Genomic DNA, 12,130 nt, shown 5'->3' with positions numbered 1-12,130 from the left:
ATATATATGTAAGGACAATATTTTTTGTTTCACCTTAGTACATATAAATAACTTCAGCCATCAGTAGCATCCTTCCTTTCACTTCCTAAAATAGCATTGTGTTACATTACCTCGTTGGGTAAGAGTAAGTCAGTTTGATTTCTCTTTCCATTAATAGATGGATGTTAATAAAATTCTAATGTTGGGATGCTTGGGTTCTCCCTTTTAATTATGAACATAAACTTTCATATCTTCTTTGAAATGGGAAAATACTGTTGGTAATACTGAGCCCATAGTGCTGCTTTCCACCCAGGAACTCCTGTCTCCATCAGTAAAGACTGTTGATGTCTGTTGGTGACACTGTCCCTAAGGAGCTTTGTGGTTCTGTTAACACTGTTCTATTGAGTAAATGTTTTGCCTTGGTATTAAAAGTAGTTTCCCACAAACGTTTGGATATAGGCACCATGTCTAGATACTCTGTGGATGGAGTTGGGTTTTATGAGGAGCCGAGATTATCCACAAATTTGAAATGCAATCAATAATCTCATCGCTTATTTCATAGTAGGAAAGGTGCTTTTTTGAGTATATACCATAATTGCCACCAGTTATACAAACCAGAGGCTCTGAAACTTCTTTTAAAGGTGTCTGATATACCAGCCAAAACTTAGGGAATGTTCTTTTTCTCACTGGGAGGATTAGGGATCCTCTTTGGTTTTAGTCCATTTTTAAATAAGAAAAAAATAAAAAATTAAATTCAAACTAAGTCACAGTATGAATATCAGGTAATTATTATTAACACATACTTGCTTTTTCACAGTTAATTGTAGTTGAACATACTGTGAATACTCTAGAGCACACAACACTGCAATCGCGTCTGCATCTAAAATAAGGAAGGGAGAAAAATAAGTGGATATTTTATAAGAAACCATCATATTATGAGGAATGTTGACCAGTGTGTAATTGATATTATTAATATAAAAATAACTCTCTATCTGCTGTATCAAGAGAGTTCTGTGGAGCCAGCTCCTGCTTTGCTTTGGGAGCGGCATTGAGCCTAATAAATTCCACTTTTTCCGTGATCATTCATAGCATAAGAAAAAAGTATATATGATTACAAGTAATCAGGTGTCCAGAATTCAGAAGTCCCATGAGTGCTGAGCTGACTAAAAAGAAAAGAAGAAGGATCATAGAATAGAGGATACTTATTCTGGGTACTTTACAACTGTGGAAAAAAAAAAAAGATGTTTCCATATTTCCAGTTACTCCTGAGCAGAAAATTAAAGTTTCTGGGTTTGGCTGCTTTCTAACTGGTGATAAAGGTGATCATATTATGTCATGTAAGTAGTTAAAGGTATTTCATGATTTATGTGGTGACTTAATGACTGTGGCCTAGTGTGCTCATACTTGCTGGAAGTCATAGGGTGTTTTTTTTGCTTATGTTTTTCCCTAGATGCATTGAACAAGTTTGAACCCCATATACGAAAAGAACTCCAGGTTGCATTTAAATTGTTATCTTATATTGAATAGGGCCGTGGATCAGGATTCCCAGGGAAGCGGAGGCCACGTGGTGCAGGTCTTTCAGGAAGAGGTGGCAGAGGTAGATCAAAACTGAAGAATGGAGTTGGAACTGTAGTCATTCCAGGGGTAAGAACATGTATTTTTAAGTCATATTACAGTCTGTTAATATAACATAATTTTTATTAACGTACAATTCTTGTGTTAGAATACTATATAAAACGGAAGAGCACTAAAAAGCAGAGGTATTTGTTAAAGCCTGGCTGTTACTAAGTGTTTGTGTTGAAGAACTAGAGCACTGCAGCTTAATGGACCTGAAGCAATTTTATGCTGCTCTTTGCCACTTAAAGGGACAACGGTTGGGAGTCTTAAGAGTACTCCTTCCATTTCCTTAGGTGGAAAACACGCTGGATAAAAGCAGCACTCAGGGGAACAACACAGAAGGGGAGAGCAAGGTTTGTACATAAGAATGTAGCAGCAGCCATAGCAGATCAGACTAGAGGTTCTTCCACTTGGGGGACCAAAATAGAGTGCTGGGGGAAGAGTGCAGAAACACAAGAGGCTTAGAGAATGAGGCACTTCAACCGTTTGTGGTTGGGGACTTGCTGAACAGGAGGTAGCATCTTTGTCGTGGGCAGCCTGTGTTGGAGCTTTCTTTCATGAATTTGCCTATTCACTTAAAAATTTTGAAAACCATGTTAATCTTTTTTAGTTCTACAGCTCATCAGCCCATTGTTTTAAATTGCTGCCTGCTGGTTTCATTGCCTGCCCCTAAGTACTCTTACAGAAGAGGCAGTGGAGACTTGTTTTCCATGCACCTTCTTCATCCATGCCACCCAGTTTCTATAGATCTCCATCATTTCTCCTCCTTTCCCTTCCCTTCTTTCCTAGCTAGTCTGGAGAATTCTAGTATTTTGAGTTGTTCCTTGTGTGGAAGCTATTCCATGTTTTTGATCATCCTTGTCAGTCTTTTTGTCAGGTTCATGTTTTTACTTTGTGGACTTTCATCCGCGCTTCATAAAGCACTCAGCTTTTTGAGTTCTTGTGCAGTTCTTTACAGTTGCCTTCTGGTTTTTATTGCTCTGAGTATCTTAATATTGTTGGCAAGCTTGGTCACTTTGGTTCTCACTTGATTTTTCACTTGATTTTTCAGATCACCATGTGCACCATGGCCTGTTAGCAGACATCCCCTATCAGATTTGTACTAGCACTCTTTTTCCCATGCAGAAAACTGATAATTTATTCTACTTTTTATTTTGTGTCTTGTGTCAATATAGGGAGTGTAATTCTATGTCAGTTTACCTTTTTTTAAGTAACATTGATGAAGCACTTTTCCAAAATAATTTAGTAAGGTAGTTAGGTCACATCAATCAGACTTACTTATCCCCAGGCTTGCTGGCTCGTTCAGAGAGCCCTGATGGATCATGATCTACCATAATTAAAGCTTCCTTGACTCTAACAAAATGGTATATCAAGACGGCTGCAAGTTCCCTGTTGTGATCAGATATCACATGTTCTGTGGGATGGTACACAGCTTCCCTTTAGAAACTTTTGAGAAAATGGTAGTTGCGTTAGCCATCTCCCATAAAGCATGGAAGTGATTCTAAGCAAGTCATTGCTCACTGCAGTTGATAGTTAAGCTATTTCGCACTTGAAGTCCTTTTAAAACTCTTAAATCTTACACAGTCCTGGTCCCCATATCATAAGAAGAGGGATCTTGATATGAAAAACTGTTGGAAATCTGGACTGCAAAAAATTAATAGTTTTTTGTTGTCTTTGAACATTTCTTTTAAAGTCTGATGATCAGTCAGCCCTGCAGATTTTGAGAGGCACCCTATTCCTTATGTTCAGAGCAGGACTTACTCGTTTTTATGTCTTTGTGAAGTAATTCCTCAGACTGTCTTTAGAACTTTGTGTTCTTACATACAGTCTATTTGAGTTCGTATGCATTGTGCCACTTTTTGCTGCCTGTATAATAATTTCTGGGAGTACTCTGGTATTTGTGATCTGCAAAAGGAACAAAGGTCTCTGTCATTGTTCCCTTTTAAGGCTTTGGATGGTCAAGATTCATAAGAAAATACGTAATTTTAAACATATAGCATGAATTCCACTCAGGCTAGTCGTAGGTACCTTAATGAATTAGAGGCATTCACAGAATTATTTTGATGTTACAAATCACAAATTTGTACTTCAAGAGAAGCTGGGTTTTATAGAACGAAGTCTTAAAATTTTTTGTATATGAACAGAGGAAATTGAGTTAGGTAAGTTGCTATAAATACAAAATGGACATTGCTCTCAACAATTTCCTGTAGGAATTTCATCCTTTGGCTTGACAACTAAATGGCAGCTTCAGAGTTCTAGAGCAGAGATGTGGTTGTCTGGTGACAGAGTAAATAGATGAAGGTAGCAATACCAGGAGACCAACCTTTTCCATGTAAATGTTTGAATTAGGAGTATTTTCAGTCCCTTTGCACAAACCGATTGTTTCTCAGCATGACAGCTTGTTGTTGGACATGTAGTTGGACAGCTACACAGATGTGGAAATATCTTGGGAATGGGGAAGAAGGTAGCTACAGGTTAACCCAAGCTAGGTCACAGCTGGCATTAAGCAAGCAGCAAGGTTGCAGTGGTTTTGATCCTTCAAATTCTGCTCTTCTGTACATGCAAGCAATTCCAAGAACTTTGTGGAACCTGTGGAAATATGTGTGAGGGAAAAGCTCTCCCTGAACATATCAAGAGGTGTTTCAGGTGTTTTTTTGTTAATTAGTTACAGCTGCAGTGCTCTCAAACATACAATAATTAGAACACATGAACAATATATTCCCTTTTTAGCTGTTTCTTAGTAAATGCTGATTTTCAGCAATAGCGTCTCAGAAGGACTCCTTTAGCTGTTGTGACAATACTTGCATTTGTCTCTAGATTGATGTTTGGGTTGGTAAATTATTTACATTATTACTGAAGCAAAACTACCTGTGTAAGACTTAAACTGTATTTAAAATAATCCACATTTATAAAATTAGAACAGCTGTTAAAACAAAGTTACATTTCTCTGTCACATATTTGTTCTTTTATATAGAACTCTGTGCTGTTATCTTCCAAACTTCCATGGCTGCTACTGGTTCAGAGTGAATAGTTAGCCTGTTAATTTAAATCCATGGATAGCAAATTCTGCATGGCAAGATTTGCATGAAAGTCAGAACACCACTGAAGTCTTTTTTTTTTTCTTCTTTTTTTCTGTTCTTTCTTGGTTGTTTTTTTTTCCTGAGAAGCTATATGTACATGTATATGCTGAATTAATGAGGTGCAGGTCAGAGTAACAATCTCTTGATCAAAAGGAGAATAACTGTAGACATTAAGTGCTTATAGATTGAGATTGAAACAGCTGTTTCAAGTTCAGTGCAGGTTTTTATGGTCAAGATGGATAAGCCTCATAAAGAATCTGCTTATGAAGAGTATCTAAACTCTTGTAACTTTAGAACTCTTGCTTATTCTTCTGACATACTTGGAACATTAGCTAAGCCACATTTTAGGCGATATGGGACAAATTATATTTCTGCAGTTGCTCTTTGAATTAATACTCAAAAGTATGTCACTGCAGTTAACTTTTCAATGAGAATAACATCAGTGTTTATGTGTAGGGGACAGAGCAGACTGGTCACAGTATGAAATTCCTGCTTAGTGATATTTTTTTTTCTTAGACTACCTCTTTCCTTCCATTTCCATTTTGAAGTGCAGTGGGGTAATGTGAAAAGGTGAACAAAGGAGAGAAAGAGAATGTGTATGTAAGACTGAAATAGTGATGATGCTTATACTGATGTGAAAATGTGAATTAATTTAATTTCTGATGAAGGGAGCTTTTATGAAGTTTGTACTATATGAATAAATATTTGCAAAGCTTGTGTTCTCTGGTAGTATTAAAAAATTAATATATTTAGAGGTTGTTTCATCTTGTCTCATGTCTTAGAAAATGTGGTGTGCTTGCTATTTCTGTTTTGTGTTCTTTTTAATAGGTCACAACTATGGATATTTCATCTAACAAAGATGAGGAAGAAAACTCAATGCATAATACGGTTGTCCTCTTCTCTAACAGTGACAAGTTCACTCTCCATCAGGTTAGGTTAATAGTTACTCTATTTTCATTTTTTTTTCTGTGCTTTTAATTAGAAAAAAGTAAATCAGTGTCCTTGTTAGGAATTAAATTATACATCCAGCTAGTGGGATTTTACAGTTATATGTTTTCAGGATTTAGTGGATGGCATGTGTTGAAAACCTGCTCTTCTCTCTCATTTCAGGATATGTGCGTAGTTTGTGGGAGTTTTGGCCAAGGTGCTGAGGGCAGGTTGCTTGCCTGTTCTCAATGTGGTCAGTGTTACCATCCATACTGTGTCAGTATTAAGGTGAGTGTTTTTGTTACATAAAAAAATTACTTGATTACACTGTTTTCGTATTGTACTTTAATAGCACTACTCTGTCTTAGGTTTTGTGTTAATTGGAGGAGTCATTAACTTGTTAGATATTCATCAGCTAATGTGACCATTATTTGTATGCAACTTGTGAAAGACTTTAATTAAATGTCATTTTATAGTATGCATTTCCTCAAGAGAAATTAACCTTTTTGTAATTTCACAACCATAAATAGCACTGATTATCCAGCAGTTGGTTAAAATAACAGTTTGAGATATAAGCTTAAGACCTAAATACAAGCAGAATTAAAAACAAAGAAAAAAATTATACTGCATCTTCATTTACTAGGGGCGTAAGGTTTAGTTGATTCAATTTATCTGTTGGCTGTCAGAATTGACAGCAGTTGAAGTGGTTAATTAATACATTTTACATTCATTAGTCTAGGAGAGAATGTGTAAAAATTAAATTTGAATGGTATCAGATAACTTAGCAAGCACATGATAAGCTATTTACTGCAATATATATGCTATACGCTCTTTATTGTGTATTATATAAGTACATCGACATAGAAGTGGGGTGCTTTTTTTAAACATCACAGAAATATTTGAAATGTACTTTACAAAATGTCATATGCATATTTCATACAACTGTAATTTGGCTTTGTGTTTATGTACTACTCTTACATTATATATTAATTACAATAAATCAGTTGTTTGCTTCAGATAACTAAAGCCCCAACACTGGTTATCACAGGTAATTTAGGAAAGGTACAGGATCTGTAGTGAACTGAATCTTTAGCTTTACTACATAACTGAAAAAAGCAGCTGTGTGTTCTTCATCCCTACAGGACCAGCTACTCCTATAAAGAGTAAACTGTCCTACATGTAGATCCAGTGCAGTATGTGTTCTCTGGTATGCTAGTTTATCTGAAGAAATTATATTCTGGAACAGTATCAGATGTCAGCAATTACAGTTTCTGTTTAATCCATTGCCATTTATTGAAGCTTCAGAAAGTCTTAATTGATAAACAGCCACTTGTGATGTGCGTGGTGTGCACAGAAGAGCATCCTGTGCTCCACTAGCCAGACCTTAATTTATACAACGATCACACTTCATAGAGCAGTTTTCAAATAATTTTCACCTTGCCATTTGCAGATTACTAAAGTGGTGCTTAGCAAAGGTTGGAGGTGCCTGGAGTGCACAGTGTGCGAAGCCTGTGGGAAAGCGACAGATCCCGGAAGACTGCTACTCTGTGATGACTGCGACATTAGCTACCACACATACTGCTTAGATCCGCCCCTGCAGACCGTTCCGAAGGGAGGCTGGAAGTGCAAATGGTGTGTTTGATCCTGGGGTCAGAAATACTGACAGCTGGCCTCTCTTGTTTCTTTTTGTCACTTTGTATTTGCAGTGTCAATTGAACCGTAACAAAGTTTTAATTGTATTTGTCAGGTGTATTAAACAAAGAAAACAAAATACTTTTGAATTGTTTCATGCAATTGGCAATTTAACAGGGAAATTATCTCCTCTTAATGCAGTTTCTTCATGCCAAAAACCATGTAGGTAGAGGTGGATAAAATTTTTCTTTTGAAACTCTTCACTGGAGAAAATCCAATTTATGTCATTAGAACGTTCATTCCAGCATTCAGTTCGAAAAATGAATGTGTGCTTCACCAAATCGTTCTCAAAAGAAAGCCCTCTGAAAACCGTTTGTTTTACTTGGGTGAAACACAAACAAGCTAGACCTCTCACATGGTTAATTAAGTCTCCATATCTCAAAGTGAATGGCAACTGGAAGCCGGAACTCCTTTGACCCGTTGAGCTGTTACAAGTACCGGTCTGCCTCTTTTTGCAGATTGAAGGGAATTCTTACTCTAGGAACTTTTCCTTAAGAAGTATAAAAAATGTTGGTAGTATTCAAAATCTAAATATTACCATTTTCATTCCATTAAAATATTGTTTGACTTGAAAAAAATTCCCACGCACACACAGACACCCCCCCAAGTGGTTAGTGATCTAGAACTTAATTACTCACCCAGTTCTGAGTAGGAGGGTTTTAAAGCCACAAAACAATCTTCCTGTGGCCCGAAAGTAATAGATCATTTTGTCTGTTCTGCAGGTGTGTTTGGTGCAGACACTGTGGAGCAACTTCTCCAGGTTTAAGATGCGAATGGCAAAATAATTACACACAGTGTGCTCCCTGCGCAAGTTTGTCTACCTGCCCAATCTGCTGTCGCACTTACAGGGATGAAGAGCTTATAATTCAGTGTAGACAATGTGATCGGTAAGGATTTCTAATACTTTACAGGTTTAAGGCTTATTTTAATTTTTCCCCCCAATGTAAAATCATAAAGATGAAGGGAATGGTCTTGTGGTAAAGAGCACTGGACTGACTCTCAGAAGTCTCTTACTAGTTCATTCCTAGTTGTACCACAGACTTAACTATACAGCTCTGGGCAAATTAGTTAATCACTCTGTGCCTCATTTTTCCCCTCCGTAAAAATAAAATTTATTTTACTTGGCAAGAATATTGCTGTGAGGCTAAATCCAGATTACATTGTATCAAGTAAGTAGTTAAAATGATTGCAATATAGGAAGAAAATTATAATACTAAGACATAATTGCTTCCGGGACATTGTTTTATAGAGTTCCTTCCTGTGAAGGGAAATAGGTAATCTGATACCGTATATACATTATTTAACACACACCACCATAGGGGAATGCTGTATATGGAGAACCTGATCCATCATTTCTCCCTAAAAGAATTTAAGCAAGTATTTCACATTTACTTGGACCATATACTGATATTCGGGTCTCCTAAAACACCACATATTTCCTTTAAATTGTATTTTTTCCCCCACTTAATTTCTAGATGGATGCATGCAATCTGTCAGAACTTAAACACAGAGGAGGAAGTGGAAAACATAGCTGATATGGGTTTTGACTGTACCATTTGTAGGCCATACATACCACCAACAAACGGTAAGAAGACAATTGAAACCAATGGCAGGATTGCACACTGCAATAAATAGGTTTTGGAATGTGTTATGGGTTTTTTTCTCTGGTGGAGATTTGGCTTATGGTAGAAGCAAGTTTTTTCATGTGTGTTTTTAAAGGCCCTTCTGGAAGTGTCCTCAGCTCTTTTGCGCTCTCTAGGGATCAACTGCAAGGCCAAAGAAAATCTAGCGGGGGAGTTCTGGGTAGATTTATTGAAGATAATTTGGGTAAACAACGAAAAGCATTTGGTATTGAAAGGGTAAAAGGCATCTCACTTGGTTAAGTGAAAGGAAGCAAGCTCAGTTCTCTAAAGTTAACTGTAGAGGAATCTGAAAATTAGTTCTAAGCAGAAAAACTTTCTATATCTCAGTACTTTCAGGCTGTCCAATGCAGCAGTAGCTGTAACAACGGTCCCTATAAGCAATTTTCCCCTCCCCTATCATGTTTTATTAATGCCACTCCCTCGGCTCTCCCAGTATTTAATACCGGTGCTTCCTTCTGTAGCTGCAGCCTTTAAAAGAAGTTGCCATACTTTCCTCCTTGGGAGTCGCCACTTTCTTGTTAGTTAAAATGTGTAGTTCTTTCTGATGAACTTTACTCTCCTCTATACATGTTATTGGTGAATATGTGTATCAGGCTCCTCGTCAGTCCGTATTACAGTTCTGTAGCAGTGGTACTTCAGGAGCTGAGGTTACTGCGGTTTTTAAGCACAGCTGCAGCATCTGGTTCTGTGGGATGGTACTGGTTCATGTTCCTGTGAGTGGCTTGTCAGCAATTAGATTGGCCTGTTACATGATTTACGGTCTTGCTGCAAGGGTGGTATCACAGGTCTGTTTTCACTGCATGTCCGCTCGTGGGAGTTTTTGCTTCAGTCTGCTACTTTAACAGAGCATTGACACCTATACCCATTTTTAACAAATGGCATGTTAAAGTGTTCACGTGAGCCCTTTACTGGGATGTCATGAGAGTACGGTAGGAGGAAGGTACAAGAACTAAGCAGATGTTTCAAGAAATACTTGTGTCCCCCAAGAAGATGCCAGTAAGGATGGCTTACCTGATCCAGACTGAAGATGCCATGAGACGTGTTCAAGAGGTCTACCAAGAAAAGTTCAATAGAGCATCTAAAGTCCCTTTACACTGCCATGTCCTCATGGCAGCGTGGCAGTAATTGTAACTTACTTGATGTGACCTTGGAGGTTTATATACTCCCTTGTCAATGACACATGGGTATGGAACACTTCCAAGTATCCCACTTCTATCACTGTTAGAAGAATGACTTACGATTATGTGTTTCTACAAGTCACTTCGCTTTTGAGACCTGTTTTCACAAATTCCAAAAAGAAAGAGGTTTTATAACTGGGAAAAACAAGAAACTTTCAGATACGACAGAGATTTTTGTTTATTTTATTAATAAGCTGTGGGCACTTAAAACAAAAAGGTCCAATGCTCCTTCCTTTCTTTTTCAAGCTGGCAGAGGTACCTTTTAGTGATAATTAAAGCCCATAATATGTGAGATGGAAAAAATTCACAAGATGGTATTGGAGATGTTTCACTTACAGGCATAAGCTGTAGTTAGTCCTTCCTGCACACCTTCATGAAGCTGTGTTGCTTAGATTTGTCTTCCAGGAGTAGGAGCCAGTCCCACAAGACCTGTTAGGGAGTTCCCAAGCTTTCTTTTTGCAGTTTTTTTTCACCTTTTTTTATAAGACAAGTTTCTTTGTTTATTCTTTCATGTTTTGACTCAGTATATATAGTACCTCTTTAACACGTGTGCGTTTGCACAGTTGCATGTCTGAGTATGTCATTTGATGCATGTTCATAGAAATACTTGCATGTACCTTTATATGAAATATTTCAGTCTTTCATTAATTCTACAGCTCCTTTGAAAGTTTTCTGTATTTTTTTGTTTCAAAGTGAGTTGATAAACTTAGAGAAACAAGTGTTAGTTTGCAGTAGAACGCTTCTTAAAATGTACCATATTGTGGGATTCTTATTGGGATGGTTCTTGCTCTTTCCATTTGATGTATCACAGATGTGTTGCAAGTACTATTACAAGCTTTAAACTACTTTTCTTTCTAGAAGAAGCAGGAGCCCCTCAACTTAGTAAATTACCAATACATGGTGGGTTTACTGTTCATAAAGAGTAAATGCTTCTAGCATGTAGGTGTTGAGAAAGATAATTGTACAGTCATCTTCTTCAGGAAACAGAAATAAAAAATATTTTTTTTCTTCTTGAACGTATATAAATACCAGAATGTGGTAAGATTTTCTCCAAAGCAGTATACCATAAACCTTCATTCCTAGATTCTTTTGAAATTACCATCTCATCAATTTCATCAGGTTCCCTGCAGTATGGTCTCAAGTTATAACATACGTTCCCCAGCGTATTGCTGTGCCTTGTAGAAATTTTCTTCTAATTTAGATTGCTTGAATATTATCATGACTGGCTACTTGTAACTGCTCTAGGCAGCAGCCACTTTTTCTCTGTGCTGTAATCCCAGCACATTCAGGAGTGGGGGCTGTACCCCTCATCTAGATTGACTCCTAGACAAGCAAATCTTGGCCATTTACCCATCACTTCTGCCTTTATGCCATTTACCTTTGTATGTCATATGCCCCATCTGCAAATTTCATCCCTTCCTCAATTACTCACATCCTGTCTTCATCCATATACTCCAGCCTCCTCCTCCCTTGGTGCTGTTTTAATTTCTCTGCAGGAGGCAAAGGGACCAGCAAAGGGACTGGTTTTCTTTAGCTGGTTAAAACTGATCTGGTAACAGTTTCTGATCACCTGTGTGCATGCATTCCTTCTGTGGCTTAAGCAAGCTGCTCACAGAGGCAGCGAGGAGTTCATATTACTAATTCTGAGATGCTCGATACTGTCAGTGGTACGCATATTATACTGGGGAGCCTCTGTTTTACAACTTCCATGAAACTGAATTGAATTATAATTTTCCTGAAACTTAATTCAAATACTTTACAAATAAAGTATACAAAAGCAATACAATACTATCTGTTAAAAATTTAATTTTTTTTAATATTATTATTATTATTTGGAATGTTTATTATGTCAAGCTCTTAGCATTCTTGTAAGTTACTGTATTTACAAAGAAATCCCAGCCTCATGCACACAGTTATGTAGGCATCTGGTAGCGTTCTGTTAGCATTGTGTTTCTACATCAACCATTTTGCTCTGTCCCTTTTGCTGATTTCATTTCTTCCTAGAATAGTTCCT

At 37.3% G+C, this 12,130-nt stretch overlaps 1 protein-coding gene across 14 annotated transcripts in view; it reads left to right on the top strand.

Moving 5' to 3' along the window:
* KMT2C (lysine methyltransferase 2C) overlaps positions 1-12,130 on the top strand; it is a 197,622-nt gene that overhangs the window by 124,166 nt on the left and 61,326 nt on the right. For all 14 annotated transcript variants that reach the window (XM_080386936.1, XM_080386935.1, XM_080386941.1 and 11 more), the window contains 6 exons: positions 1,507-1,623; positions 5,505-5,606; positions 5,787-5,891; positions 7,054-7,235; positions 8,018-8,182; positions 8,771-8,880. In XM_080386936.1, the coding sequence (XP_080243062.1) occupies positions 1,507-1,623; positions 5,505-5,606; positions 5,787-5,891; positions 7,054-7,235; positions 8,018-8,182; positions 8,771-8,880 (781 nt within the window). The remainder of the gene's footprint in view (positions 1-1,506; positions 1,624-5,504; positions 5,607-5,786; positions 5,892-7,053; positions 7,236-8,017; positions 8,183-8,770; positions 8,881-12,130) is intronic.

The sequence above is a fragment of the Falco punctatus genome (genome assembly GCF_963210335.1).
Source record: "Falco punctatus genome assembly, chromosome: 4".
NCBI classification, from domain to species: Eukaryota; Metazoa; Chordata; class Aves; order Falconiformes; family Falconidae; genus Falco; species Falco punctatus.
The sequence above is the reverse complement of the archived record's forward strand: the minus strand, read 5'-3'. Positions and strand labels throughout refer to the sequence as shown.